At 34.8% G+C, this 14,611-nt stretch overlaps 3 protein-coding genes across 3 annotated transcripts; 1 reads left to right on the forward strand and 2 right to left on the reverse strand.

Annotated features, from left to right (window-relative positions):
* Positions 1-1,485: 1,485 nt before the first annotated feature.
* PCOAH_00028390 (Variable surface protein Vir7-like protein) lies at positions 1,486-2,868 on the reverse strand (the record flags this gene model as incomplete). Its single annotated transcript, XM_020059644.1, has 3 exons — positions 1,486-1,641; positions 1,893-2,714; positions 2,863-2,868. 3 exons carry the CDS (start codon positions 2,866-2,868, stop codon positions 1,486-1,488), a joined length of 984 nt encoding a protein of 327 aa, XP_019915268.1.
* Positions 2,869-5,043: 2,175 nt separating this feature from the next.
* Positions 5,044-5,825, reverse strand: PCOAH_00028400 (Variable surface protein Vir7-like protein; the record flags this gene model as incomplete). The annotated part of the gene is made up of 2 exons (XM_020059645.1): positions 5,044-5,691; positions 5,820-5,825. 2 exons carry the CDS (start codon positions 5,823-5,825, stop codon positions 5,044-5,046), a joined length of 654 nt encoding a protein of 217 aa, XP_019915438.1.
* Positions 5,826-9,630: 3,805 nt separating this feature from the next.
* Positions 9,631-11,323, forward strand: PCOAH_00028410 (KIR protein; the record flags this gene model as incomplete). Its single annotated transcript, XM_020059646.1, has 2 exons — positions 9,631-10,311; positions 10,442-11,323. Coding segments are annotated over 2 exons (1,563 nt in total), but the record flags the coding sequence as incomplete, so codon positions are not given.
* Between the last annotated feature and the right edge of the window lie 3,288 nt (positions 11,324-14,611).

The raw sequence follows: 14,611 nt of genomic DNA on the forward strand, positions 1-14,611 counted from the left end.
TTAAAGGAAGTCGCATAATGGAATAAAAGAAGAATGGGAAGAATAAGCAAAGAAAGGAAAGAATAAACTTTTTATATACAGTTCCTTCCTTCATTCATTTATTCCATTATTCTTGGATTATGCACAATCCTTCCCAGGAAGTATTGTTATTACTATTACTATTATTACTATTACTATTATTATTATATATTATTATTATTTACATGTGTTCGCTTCAGTTATTGCATATATATATATATCGGTATATGTGTACATATATATATATGTATATATATTAATTATACACATATATGAAGAAGATAGAGAAAGAAAGAATAAGGAAAGAAAAGTGTACTGTATGTGCGCACGCAGCACTATAATAGTAGTCATTTCCTTTATCATAAATCCCTTCCTTCTTATTTATTTATACTGGCTCAGTATATGAAAAATTTTCTTTTTCTTCCCTTTTTTTTTTTTTTCGTTCTTTAATGAGCACACCAAAAATGGTTCCTCTTTATATGCAATATGTATATATGTTGTGCCATTTGAGCTACTTTTTCCTGCTTCCTTCCTTCCCTTTCCTTTTTTCTCCAAGAAATTTTATGAAGCTCCGAAAAGTCATGGAAGTTCTACAGAACGTCTCATTTGTGCTATTTCCTGAGTATATAACATAAATACAGGTGCATATAATCATATATGTATGTATCACGATCATTATTTACATATTTACCTATAGCAGCATATAAGGTGGTAAATTATAATTGCGAAGAATGAAGTTCCAAGTATTATATATTTATATTCTTCTTACCTCCTTTTCAGGGGGTGTCACAAATAAAAATAGGAAATAACAGATTATACACACATATATACGGTAGGAAGGATAAATTAGGATCATATATATGTATAAATTCGGTGGTGGAGTTCCATTATAGAATATAGGTATAGGTTACACTAATAACAGTTCCACTAAAATAGCAGTTCCAATAGTAGCAGGTTGCACTTATCAAGTTGCACAAATCTTACATGTGTCCTTCCCAATTAAAAAAAAAAAACCTGCGTTGCATCCCTCCAACTGCTCACCCAACTGCTGAAAACCATGTCCTTCGACATCAGACCCCAATTAGGGGCTCCTATATATGTATCCGCTGGAATAAGGAACCCATTTTCCTCCTACGGATATATATATGTAGGAGCCCCTATTTGGGGTCTGATGTCGAATTTGTGAATTATCCGAACAGGAGTGTGTTCCTACTAGATATATGTATACGTTATCATCACAGTATATTTTCATTATATAGAATTTCGTATGATTGACTACCTCGAAATAGGAACATTTTAAATCACATGATGATGCACTATGCACACTTATCCTGCTGAAAAAACACACATATATATATATATAGATATATATATAGAAGAGTGTTTGCACACAGCTAAGTTATTAACAAAAGGGGGGGAGGGGATGGACACACTAATTATAAATTGGAGCGTGCTGAACACTTCTATTTATTTCTTTTCCTCTGTAGAGGCATTATGTAGGGTGATAAGCCACATTCTTTCCTTGTTTCTGTTGAGGGAGATCATTCTTCCTTCTTCTTCCACCACGTGGTCGTTGTTGTGGTGATCTACCACCATTATACATGGTATAATTGTCTGTGTAATCTGTAGTGGAATATTCTGTTGTGGTAGAACCTCCTATTGTTGTTGAATCGTCGTTCGTAAACGCATAAAAATGATGTTCAACAGATCTTTTTTTTCTTCCGCTTCTGCTCCCTTTAAAATGACTACGTAACCAATCAGGTAAAAGATTATACTGAAAAAAGTAGGGTTGGAAGAATATATATATATATATATACCAATATATATACATATGTATATATAAAGTATATATATAGTGGTAATTTTATACTTACCTTATATAAAAGAAATGCGGTGGTAGGAAGTCCCAGTACGCCGAGTACAGAGGAAACAATAGCGGGGGTGTTGCTGTCCATTTCAGATGCAAAAGGAAATTCCTGACGAACTTGTTCCTGTCCCTGAAAAGAATCTTGGCTGCTCCGAACTTCTACTCTTCCTGGTTTAGATTCTAGTGTACATATTAATTCTGATAGGTTCTTTTCAATAGGTCCTTTATATGTTCTTCTATATTCGCTGCAGTGTTTAGCATTATTACTGCTGGGACATTTTTTATTTAATGAGTTGTAAGCGGACTTAATTTTTTCAAGGTGTTGTTGATACGCAGCAGTGCACTCTTTATTAGTTTTCTGTAGTTGTTGTTTTATTTTCGTATGGTCATAATGGTACTCATATACTGCTTTCATTGCACTGAAAGTAGTTTTGTCAATGTTATCTTTGTATATAATTGCACAACCATTTTCTGAGCCAGCAATTCCTCCGTCAGGAATACTTTTAAATTCTTCGTAGATCTTTTTCATAATGTTTAAGAATGAATCACCAACGTCACTTAATTTGTTAATTAATATGTCCCCTAACCAATAGTAGAAAAGGTAGCAATTTCGATTAACAGATGCATATGTCCCTCCCGAATTCTGCAAAATGCACCATGCTTTTACTATTTGATCTACATATCCTTTGACTTTTCCGCATTCATCAAGTGCACTTTCCAATGCGGTCCTTGTATTTTCGAGCCAAGAGCATGATACGCTGTATGTATTCCCTTCTCCATTGAATTCAGCATATGTTTTTTTGGATAGTAAATCCGTTAAATTCTGGTCCTAAAAATGTAGAATTCATAGGGGGATACATTCCAATGTACACATATATATACATATACATGTCTATATATGTATGTATATATACATATGTTGCCCTCTTTTCAGTATGAGGATGAATGTTTAATGCAGTTTTTTTTATATTTCTTACAGTCATGGCTTCTTTATGTTTGTGTACATATTTTTTACATAATAAATTTTGTACTGTAATGTGTTGCTGCTCGTATGTATTCATACATGCATGTGTTCATGTGCAAATTGTGCAAATGTACAGGAATTTACGCTCGCTTATTCTGCAGAATGATTATGGATAGGCATGAACATGTCAAATATTTTTATTTATTTATTTTCTTTCCATTCCTTCATATTCCTTATGTAATTCTTACATTGTTATATCATTGCATTGTTTTATTTTGTATATGTTATTATTTGGAGTATCGTGCTACTGCTATTTATACCATTGCATTCATTTCCAACATACATAGGAAAGTGTTCATTTTTCTTCTCCTGTTGAACAGAAAAATTTTAAGCATGCACTACTAATGAATGTTTTATTTCTATTTACGGGGTGAAGGCGGTTTATTAGAAATTGTTCACACATACCATATTGTGCACAGTTAACATGAAAAAAAGTTTCCTTCCTAAAATATTATGCACCTATGAGTATGTAATAAATGGAGCGTACCACTTATAAAATAACTGACCAATGCGGAGTGAAAATTGTATAAAGAGTTGAAATTATTATATAGGACAAAAAAAAAAAAAAAAAAAATATGTATATATATAGAATAGGAATAGTATAAAGGGGCACCTTGCCCCCATATACATATATATTCCTTATACATTCATTACATTATAATTTATGCTTCCCGTTTTTGCCTATGTGATATGTTATTCGGAATTGTGTTCGACTAATTAGAAGAATATATTATTACTTACACCATTTAATTATTACGTATATAATAGTGGAGTACAATTTTCTTTTCTTTTTTTTTCTTTATAGAAATTTGAACGTGCGCACACATATCCCTTACCATATAAGAGTAGTAAATTCCTTTGTCAATATGCCATCCCCTTCTTCTTTTTTTTTCTTTTTTCCTTTTATGTGATTACTTAATAATAATAAGTAATAATAATAGTAATAATAATAATAATAATATAATAATAATAGTAGTAATAATAATAAATTTTTCCCATTTTATAAATATAATTATTCTTTACTTCCCCTTTATTTTACTTTCGATAAGTACAATGTATGAGGAACTTATTTACATGTAATATGTATATACATTGTGCTCTTTGAGCTAATTAACTTCCCTCCCCTTTTTTCTTTTTTTTTTAATTTTTTACTTTTTACTGTTTTTCTATTATTTCTTGACTTTTTTTTTTCTTTTTTTTGTGTATTGTATGAAGGTGTTTACATGTTATTGTGCAATTAATATGAATCGAAAGGAATTTTTTCTATCCTATTGTTTCGTTAGGAAACCTTCTTTTTACCTAGGGATGATAACGTATATTTGTCCGGCGACTTGGTCCAGTATATGTTCCTGCTCCTCTTCCACTTCTGGCAGATGGTGTTGGTCGTGGTGATCGTCCATTATATATGGTAGATGCACCATCTGTTGTTGTTGTGGACAAATCTGTTGAATATTCCGTAGGGGCTAAGGTTGATGTTTCCGTTAAATTGTCGAAGTTGTGTTCGATGGTGGATCTTGTCTTTCCTCTTCCTCTGTTTCTATAATTATTGTTATTTCTACTTGTTCCTCCACCAGAATGGTTACCAAACCAGGAAGATAGATGCTTGTACTAATAAGAAAGAAGAAAGGAAGAAGGAAAGGAAAGGAAAGGAAAGGAAAGGAAAGGAAAGGAAAGGAAAGGAAAGGAAAGGAAAGGAAAGGAAAGGAAAGGAAAGGAAAGGAAAGGAAAGGAAAGGAAAGGAAAGGAAAGGAAAGGAAAGGAAAGGAAAGGAAAGGAAAGGAAAGGAAAGGAAAGGAAAGGAAAGGAAAGGAAAGGAAAGGAAAGGAAAAGGAAAGGAAAGGAAAGGAAAGGAAAGGAAAGGAAAGGAAAGGAAAGGAAAGGAAAGGAAAGGAAAGGAAAGGAAAGGAAAGGAAAGGAAAGGAAAGGGTAAGTACATATACATACACATATATATATCATATACGTATGTGTGTATATATATATATGTACATAGTTATGTATATATATAATAGACACAGTCTATTCTACATATTTGTTTGTTCATATAAAAAGAAGAAAAGAATGGATGGTGTGCTCGTGTGGCGTGTGTGCACAAATATATGAGTTATTATTAGTTATGTTGTTTTTGTATTATTCAAATTATTGTAATTATAATTATTACCTTATATAAAAGAGAAGCAGCGAATCCAAGTGCTGTTATTGAAAATATGGACGAAATGGTAGCGATCATTGCTGTGTTAGTTTTAGGTGGGGCAAAATTCAGATTTAAGCTAACGTTCTTATAGATTGTTGTTTCCCCTGATGATTGCGTTTTCTCCCCTTCTGTTAAAGTGAGTGGGTTTTGATTATTATTGCTGTTGTTGTTTTTCGTTTCAAATGTATTTTTGAATTCCATACAATATAGGTCAATTTTCCTGTGACAATCGGCACTTACAGCTTGAAATGCATCAAAAGCAGACTTTAGATGTTGGTAATATTGTTCATCACAGGAGTTGTTATGAGATTCCAATTTTTGCTTTATATTTTTATAGTCAAAAGAAAAGTCGAATACTGTTCTGCGGTGCTTAAAAATTTCCTTGTTGATTTCACTATTGTCTTTGTAAAAAAGTTCACAATTGTTTGGAACACCAAATTGTTCGAATGCAGAATAAATGTTCTCCATCGCTTCTAAAAATGTAGTAACAGTCAAAACATTTTTGCCCTTATTCCATACGATGCTTCCTAACCAATAGTAGAGAAAATGACAAAGCCCACTATAGGATGGACTATGTCCTGACTCCGTCTGTGAGGACGCATAACACCATGCTTTTACAATTTTTTCTGCTTCGCTCTTAATATTATGATGTACATTCAGTGTGTTGCGCAGTTTACTCTCCGCGTCATTCACCACAGTAATTCCATAGTGCTTACAATCATTTAAGCCTTGGTCAAATGCTTCGTATGCTGTTTTGGAGGGTAGTTGTACGAGGTGTTCGTTCTATAAATTCAATATACATATATATACATATATATAGTTATATATGTATATATATATGTGTATATATATGTTTGTATATATGAAGTACATATTATTTCTATCGTTATACTTCCCCTCCTTTTATTTTCATTTCTATTAAAATATGAATGCATTATTATGCATGCGCATATATTTATGCATGTTTGCATTTTGTATGAAGGAGAAAAATGTACCTTCAGGTATGTTTCTGCTGGTGCGGTTTCTGACATGGTTGATATATATGTGCAGATGTGTATATATTTTCTTTTTTTCTACATATATATATATTAAGTTTATATTGGAAGTTGTGTGTGTGCTGTTCTTCCTTATGTATGTTTATACATATTTCTTATAAAGGAGAGTATGTATTTATTAAATGAAAAAGAAGGGTATCATATATAAAAGAAAAAAATTGTATTCATTATATATATGAAGAAAGACATATATGCACACCACACTAACAACACTTTTTTATAATACACATTCCTTTCTTTTAATAGTGGCTCAATAATAATAATTTTTTTCCTACATTTTTATCCTCTTCTTTTCCCCTCTTCTTATTCCTTCTTTCCTTTTTTTTTTTTTATTCTTTTTTTTTTTTTTTTTTTTCACTTCCTGCTTTTCTTTCTTACTTCCTTCCACCTGTCATCCCTTTACACCCCCCTCTTACATCCCCTTCACACCCCTTCCTTACACCCCCCTTACAATCCCCCTTACACCTGAAATAATCACCTTTATAACTTAATTAGGATGACAAAATTTTGGGCACAAACAAAACTTTACTCTTCAAAATGTAGGTAATTCGCTCCTTCTTCACACCGTTAGAAGGAAGGAAGGAGGGAGTGTGGGGGTGGGAACACACATATTTGGGAAGGGATGTGCGGAGAAAAGTTTGTTAGGGTGTGGGTGAGTGTTGGGAGAGGGGGTGCGCTCTACTTTTTTTTTTCTCATAAAAGGGAATATGATTATTAAGCATGTTATCATCATAAATTGTATAGAATATAACTAAAAACCATGTCGCTCTTGCTTCAAATTACCATAAATTCTATATTCATATTTATTGTGTACATTTTTATTACTTCCTTCCTTTAAAAATATATTTGTACACACACACACTCAAAAAAGGAAGCAAACAAAAAAAAAAGAACAGAAAAAACAAACAAAGAAGAAGCAAAAGCAGCAAAATTATGGCACCCTTCCCTACAAAACGATTAACACTCACCTGTACCCTATCCTTCCTGTTTTTGTGCTTATGGCAACATCCCAACTACGTAATATAAGAATAACTGTTACACACCTATATAAAAAAAAATATTTGGCGCACATTTAATATAATTAGCTCTCATCTTTTCATTAAGAATAGAAAAGGACTAAAAAAAAACAGAGAAAAATTTCAACCCCTAACACAACCTTCCTTCCAGCAACAACCACCCCTAACAACTCTTTTTTTTTTAGGTGAATGGAATAAGCACATCATCAAAGAAAGGAAGTGCCGGTGTGGCAGTTCAGGAGAAAGGCACCTTAGGTGGTGGTGTAGAGACCGGTGTAAAAACATCACTAAAATCCAAGTGGAGTGATAATGATGGTACATCAAACAACAACGACGATGACGTCGTCCCTTTACCGATGGAAAGAATAGACGCTTCATTTTTCGTGGATCAAAATGATAAAAAATTATATCACCGACTCAATGCAACAAGAAGTGGTAAAAATGATAAAAAGGGACGCCCCCAAATGGATAATGATGGTACTTCCTATAACCCCTTTTGGAAGAACCGCCGCTATTGCGGTGCAATAGACCGCTCTTTGGAGAACAGTTTCACGGACAGCACTTGCTCCATGGATAGCGGTTCCATGCACAGTGTTACTTCCCTATCAACAAACAACAGTAGCAGCAGCAGCAGTTGCTGCTCCATGGACAGTTCTATGAATAGCCTCTTTGAGGAGCGAAGTGATGATTATCATTATGATGATTATTCAACAACACCACATATAAAAAATGGAAAAGCAAATAACGGAAGAAGAGATGTGTTATTCCAACCCAGGGAATTTCAACCTATGAACATTCGACCCAGGGGATGTCGACGCAGTGGATTTTTTAATAAATTGTTATATGCTATAAAAAGAAGATTATGGACAAGAAAAGGGGAAGCATTCCTGTCACCGTTCTTGTCATCACCTCTCGTATTGACCCTTTCCATTTTATATGTATTAGCTCTCTTTTGTATAGGTGTGATTGTGGGTCTTTCGGTATGTCCACTACTACCATACTCGTGGCCCCTTTGTGGTTTTGCTGTTGTTGCTTTTATGGTATGTATTCTTTTGAGCATAAAATTAGGTACGAATTGGAACGCTTGAGGAACCGTTACAAAACTTCTACAAACCGTTACGGAACTACTACAAATAGCTACAAAAGTTTTAGTAATCGTTACGGACCGCGTTGAACCGAGTCGGACAACTACAGAACCGTGTCAAACCACACTTAACAGTATTGAACCGTTGTTTCGGGGAGGGTGAACCGTCTTTTGGGGGAGGAAGGAGAACCGTTGTTTGGGATGAAGGAAGATGGTGTTAGGGGTGGTAGGTGGTGGAAGGAAGGAAGAAATGGATCTAAGGAAGGAAAGGATGGTTTAAGGAGGAAGGAAGGAGGTCTAAGAAGGAGGAAGGGGAGGAAAGGAAGGAAGGATGGTCTAAGGAGGAAGGAAAGGAGGTCTAAGAAAGGGAGGGGAGGGTCAGGGTTTAGGTTTAGGATTTAAGCCTCATGGTTCAGGTTTTAGGGTTTAAGGTTTAGGTTTTAGGGTTCAGTAATATGGCCTGATGTTTAAAAAAGAAAGCGTTAAAGGAGGAGGAAGGAAGGTAGTGAAGGAAAGAGTATGAAGGAGTGAGAGTGAAGGAAGTAAAAAGTGACGGGTGTGAAGGAATGAGAATGAAGGAAGTAATAAGAGACAGGTGTGAAGGAATGAGAATGAAGGAAGGATAGCTCAGATGGGAATGTGTACATTTAATATAAATGAAATTTTTATTATATATTTAACGAAATGGGAAGGAAAAAGGTGAGGAATATTAATAACACCTAATTGAAATTTTTTTTCCCTTAAGCCAAAATTGTGCCAATGAAAGGGAAAAATAATACATGGAAGGGAAGGAAGTGTACATAGTGTTGTAATAAAAAGTTGCGAATAATTTTACACAGTTCATGTAGCGTGTGGATAATCTATACATAACAAATGTGATGAATTTTTTCTTTTTTTCTTTTTTCTTTTGGTAATTTTAGAATATTTATACATATTTCTGACTTCAGTATATATGCATATGCTAGTTCAATACGTAGGTATAGTGTATTATTGTACTTTGAACGAAGTGAAAGGATACGCATTTTTTTTAAGGGGAGGAAGAGTACAAAAATTTGCTACATATAAATTTTTGAAATGCTGAGCCCCCCTTCCCTTTCAGAATATATATAAAGTGAAGAATCTCACATTTGTTCATTTCCTTATGAATAAGTAGAAGGAAGCATGTTCGGTGGAACTCTGTTGTGTAGAGGGTTGTGTACGAAAAATGGCGCCAGTAAGAGAGAAGAGCACACAAAAAGGAAAAAATTATTCTCTGCGCTTACATTTAACGATGGAGTGTACGTGCAGTATTTTACACTTACAGTAATATAAATATAGACTGTGGGAACATTCATTCTTATGTGTTATTTCGTCCCAATATACCTTTTAGCAGGCAGGTTCAGTTGCACTACCTTCAGAATTAATATACAAGCTGCTTAACGAAGGTATAGGGTGTGGTATACAAGGGGATGCACAGAAATGCTGCAAGCATAAAGGGGATAATGTCAAGACAGTATTGAAAATTTGGTTGAAGGATGATAGTGATGCCGATGAAATTGAGCGGAACTATTGTTATGCGTGTGCACAAAGAAAAAGTAGTGGCAGAGATGATACGCCTTGCTGGTTTTTTTACTACTGGTTAGGTGGTAAAATAAAAGGGAAATTAGATTTCCATGGCCTTGCAGAGATCATGCAGAAAATTTACAAGCAACTTCCAGAAGGTCAATGTAAGAATGAATTCTATAGTATGTGTGATGATGTTGGCATAGACGTTTTCGAACAGAGTAAAATATTGTCTGACTGCTATTATAACTATTATGCTCTACGGGGGAGGGCGGATGCTAATACATATCCCCTTTGCATAAAGTATAACGAAAGGCAGGCGGAAGTTAAAAAAGCATATGACAAATTATGCAATACTTGTGAGAGCAGTGAGGATAAGTATTGCATTAAATTTAAGACTAGACACGGGACAGGTAATCAATGTACAAGTCAGGGGCTACCAGAATTACCATGTAAAGGAGTGAGTGAAACAGAACCTGAATCAATGGAAACAATAACAGGAGCACTGACGGTTAACTAATATTTTAAATCAATAACACACTAGTAAGCGCATATAGTACGTTATGTGTACAATATAATAAATTAAGGTACAGAAACGTAGTAACAAATATATATATATATTTCACGAATTACACCTATAGAAAGATAAATTGAAGGGTGCGTCTGCAGGTAGTGCGTACCAAGCCTTTGACTTCAGCTGGGACCTGTATAATAAAAGTATTCCTGTGAGGTTCGGGCAGGGAAGTCTGCGAAGTGTATTACAGAGGTATCTGGATGTAAGTAGTTATGCGGATAGAGTTGTAGGTGCATGGTACTATGTATCTAAGGTAATGAATTCACAGAGTCCATCCTATGAGGAACGTTGTACATTCTTCTATTTTTGGCTGGGGGATATGTTATCCAATAGATTAGTGGGGACAAATGAATTTAGCGGAACTATAAGTACAATTTATACAGAGTTGCAGAAGTTCATTCCTACAAAGGAATGTAGTAATATATATACGAATATTAACAGAAATCAGTTTGAAAGACGGAAAAAATTGTTTGATCACTCTAAGAACTATGCGGCTATAGGGAGGTTATTAAAGTTTTATGGGAACCGCTGTGCTGTGGACTTTGAACAATATCTGGATGACATTTTTGAAACTTATGATAATGTGAAGGGGGAATGTGGAAATCCGGGTGAGAATTACTGTAAAAATTTTGAAAGGGAGTACGAACAATACTGCCACCGAGAGGCATCAGGATTAGCATGTGATTCAGGTAGCGGAACGTTGTTTGCAGCGGAATCGGAGTCCCCGCGCCAACTTCCTGATTCTAGAGAAGAAATTGAGGGTGGTAGTCAACCTAGTACTGGTGAGGAAGCAGATGCTGGTGTTGGCGGAAGTGGTGGTGTCGTCCCTTCTGTGTCTGGTGGACTCGCTTTAGTAGGAATTCCTACCATCTTTTTCTTTTTATATAAAGTAAGTACATACAATTATAACTACAATTATAATTACAAATGTACACTTAAAAGTATATAAATAATAATAGCATTCTATTAAATATATATCTTTTTTTTTTTTTTTTTTTTTTTTTAAAGTATAAATATAGGGTGAGCTTCATTATACACATGTACTACACACTCCCCCCCCTCCCCTTCCCTGCTTTCTTTATTCCTTCTCATTCGTCCCTCCTCTCTCCTTTTTTCCTTCTTAGTATGATCTTCTACCTTCTACAATAAGGAACTTCCTCGGAAGCAGGAGCAATAGAGGACGAAGAAGGAAAGGACGATCAATTAAACATGACTTTGATGCATCTACAGAAGAGACATACACACTATATTCAACAACACAAGCGTCAACAGTACCAGATTCATTGTCCACCTTTACAGATGAATCTACCGTATGTAATGTTGGTAGGCCACCATCTGGAAGAAAAAATAATAGAAAGGGGAAAAATAAAAATAATATACATTATTATCCTAGATAAAATGTTTACACTCCCATCTCTTCCAAGAACATGTATAATCGCAGAGTTGGAAAAATAATGTGAAAGCAGGGTGATTTTACCTTCCTATGTCGCTTTATTCCTTATTCCTTATTTCTTTTTTTTTTTTTTTTTTTTTTTTTCCTTTTTTTTTTTTTATTGTGTTATTCCCTATATCTTTTACACCGCATACATATGCCTTTTCGTTTCTTTTTTTTTCTTGTTGCGCGTAGAGGGGAATGTATTCGTTCCTAATTGTGTGTGTTACTTGGTCATTCATATCTCGTCTTTCTGTTTCCCGTCTCTACGTGTTGATGCTGTTTCATTCATCATCACGTTTGCGTTTGCTTCTGTTTTCACCACTTTAACCACATAAACCACATTAACCACATTAACCACATTAACCACATTAACCACATTAACCACATTAACCACATTAACCACATTAACCACATTAACCACATTAACCACATTAACCACATTAACCACATTAACCACATTAACCACATTAACCGTTTTTATCTTCCTCTGTTATTTTATTTTATTTTTATTTTTAATTTTTGAACCCCCTCTCCCGATAAGGCATACATTTCCGTGCGCGGCATGGCAGCTATGCCTTGATGATATGCAAACATTGTAAACCATATTTTTATTTCAGTACAACTGAATCGTAGCATTTGCTTATTTTGCACTTTTTTTTTTTCCTTTCCGCACGCATCCATTCCGGCTCTGCAGTTACTGGCGATGATATTGTGAAAATATAACGAACACAGTTGAAAATGTGCAAACTGTGTAAAATGTGAGCACAGTTAAAAATGAAAACTGTAAAAAATGTGGACACAGTTAAAAATGAAAACTGTGCAAAAACGTGAACACAGTTAAAATGAAAAAGTGTGAAATGAAAACTGTGTAAAAATGTGAAGACAGTTAAAATGAAAACTGTGTAAAATGTGAACACATTTAAAAATGTGCATTGTAAAAATTCGAAACAGTAAATTAGCAACCACGAAGCAGAACAGTACAAAAAGGATTTCCGTCCTTGCCGTCGCTGCTGTGCGGAAAAAGCGCAACGTGCAGCAGCAAGCGCGCGGGAAGCAAAGTTACACCGCGTAAAATATTACTCCCAAAAAAAAAACAAAAAAAAACCATCAATAAAATTAATGTTGGGAAAAAAAAAATTGTCGAAAAAAATAAAATGCCCTAAAATAAATTTGTCACAGAAAATTGCAAAAAAAAAAAAAATTGTCCAAAAAAAGGAATAGATTGTCCAAAAAAAAAAAAGGATGCCCTAATAAATTGGTCACTGAAAATTACGAAAAAAAAGTTGTCCAAAGGAAAAAAAATTGCCCTAATATAAATTTCTGTCACAGAGAAAAAAATGCACAAAAAAAAAAAAAAAATTGTAAAAACAAAGAAACAAGATTGGAAGAAACAAAAAAAAAGAAGAATGAAGAAAAAAAATAGAACAGGAAAAATGTCCTTTTGTTTCTGCCCATTACACACAGTGTGTATGAAGTACATTGTATATAAACTGTGTGCGCATAGCCACTTAATATTATGTGGGAAGAAAGAAACATTACACATTCCAATGTTTTACATGTGCTACTTATAGTGTGTGAGTAATAATAGATGCTATTTATTATTCTGCAAAGAACGTTATACAGGATGATAACGTATATTTTTCCGACGAACTCCTGCTGTATTTGTCCCCCCTCTTCTGCTGCTAGACGTAGTAGTAGTATATGGGGAAGAATATTCGGTGTTAGATTCCTCTTCTCCTGAACTTTCCGTTGAAGCCTCCGTTGCATCGTATGTTGAGTCAAATGTTGAGTCGTCTGATGTGGAGCCTCCTCCTGTTGAATGTTCTGTTGTTGCATATTCGGTGGAATATTCAATAGAATCGTCGTCTTCCGTTTCCATATCCACGTTTCGTTCAATGGATCTTCCCTTTCTTCTTTTTCTTCTATTAGAAGAGGAGTTATGTCTTTTAGGAAATATGGAAGTGTACTAAAAAAAGGAAAGGAACAAAGGACAGTGGTTAGGATGAAAAGGACGGGATGGAAATGTGCATTATGTGTTACACAAAATATAGTTTATTATGCATTTGCCTTCTCATAAAAAATAATGCTTATTCATTATATTATTTATTTATTAAATGTATAGTCCTAATTACTTTATAAAGGAAGAAACCAACTAAGGGAAGTGCTACTGCTCCTGCTATTCCTCCAATAGCAGGAGGGATAATAGTAGTAAGTTGTAGGCCCGCTGCAGGTGCTGAGGAAGGACCTGCAGCGGCAGCATCAGGTTCAGGATGTAGCTGTGCTCCTGGAGCTGCTGGTTGTGCGGGTTCAGGTGCCCTACTTCCACCACTACCACTCTGATCACCAGTACCATCAGCTTTTGGAATAGTTTCAGTATCTTCAGGTTTTTTTACTATATCCCCATGCGTACTACTAACTTCCTGACCATTGAGAGAATCCTGTGGACCACTTACTTCAAGTTTCTTTGTTTCTGTTGGGACCTGGGAAGCAGAACCAGCTTTCCCAGGAATAGCACCTGCTCCTTCCTGACGACCTTCCTCAGACGTAGTATGAAGGTGACCTGAAATGTAAATAATAAATACACAAAAAGAGAAGAGAGGAAAAAATGATATGGGTGTCGGTTAAGTACAAAATGGAAGAGTGCCGATTAGGTATAATAGTATCGGTTAAGTATAATAGAAAGGAGGGGAGGGCGGCGGGAAAAAACCAACCACATGATATGAAAATGTTGCATGTGCACTATTTTCTGTGCAGATGCTCTGTGGAGGATTGTTCTGTGTGAAGTGTTCCCTGTAAGGTGTT

This window comes from Plasmodium coatneyi, chromosome 10 (assembly GCF_001680005.1).
Source record: "Plasmodium coatneyi strain Hackeri chromosome 10, complete sequence".
Classification (NCBI taxonomy): Eukaryota; Apicomplexa; class Aconoidasida; order Haemosporida; family Plasmodiidae; genus Plasmodium; species Plasmodium coatneyi.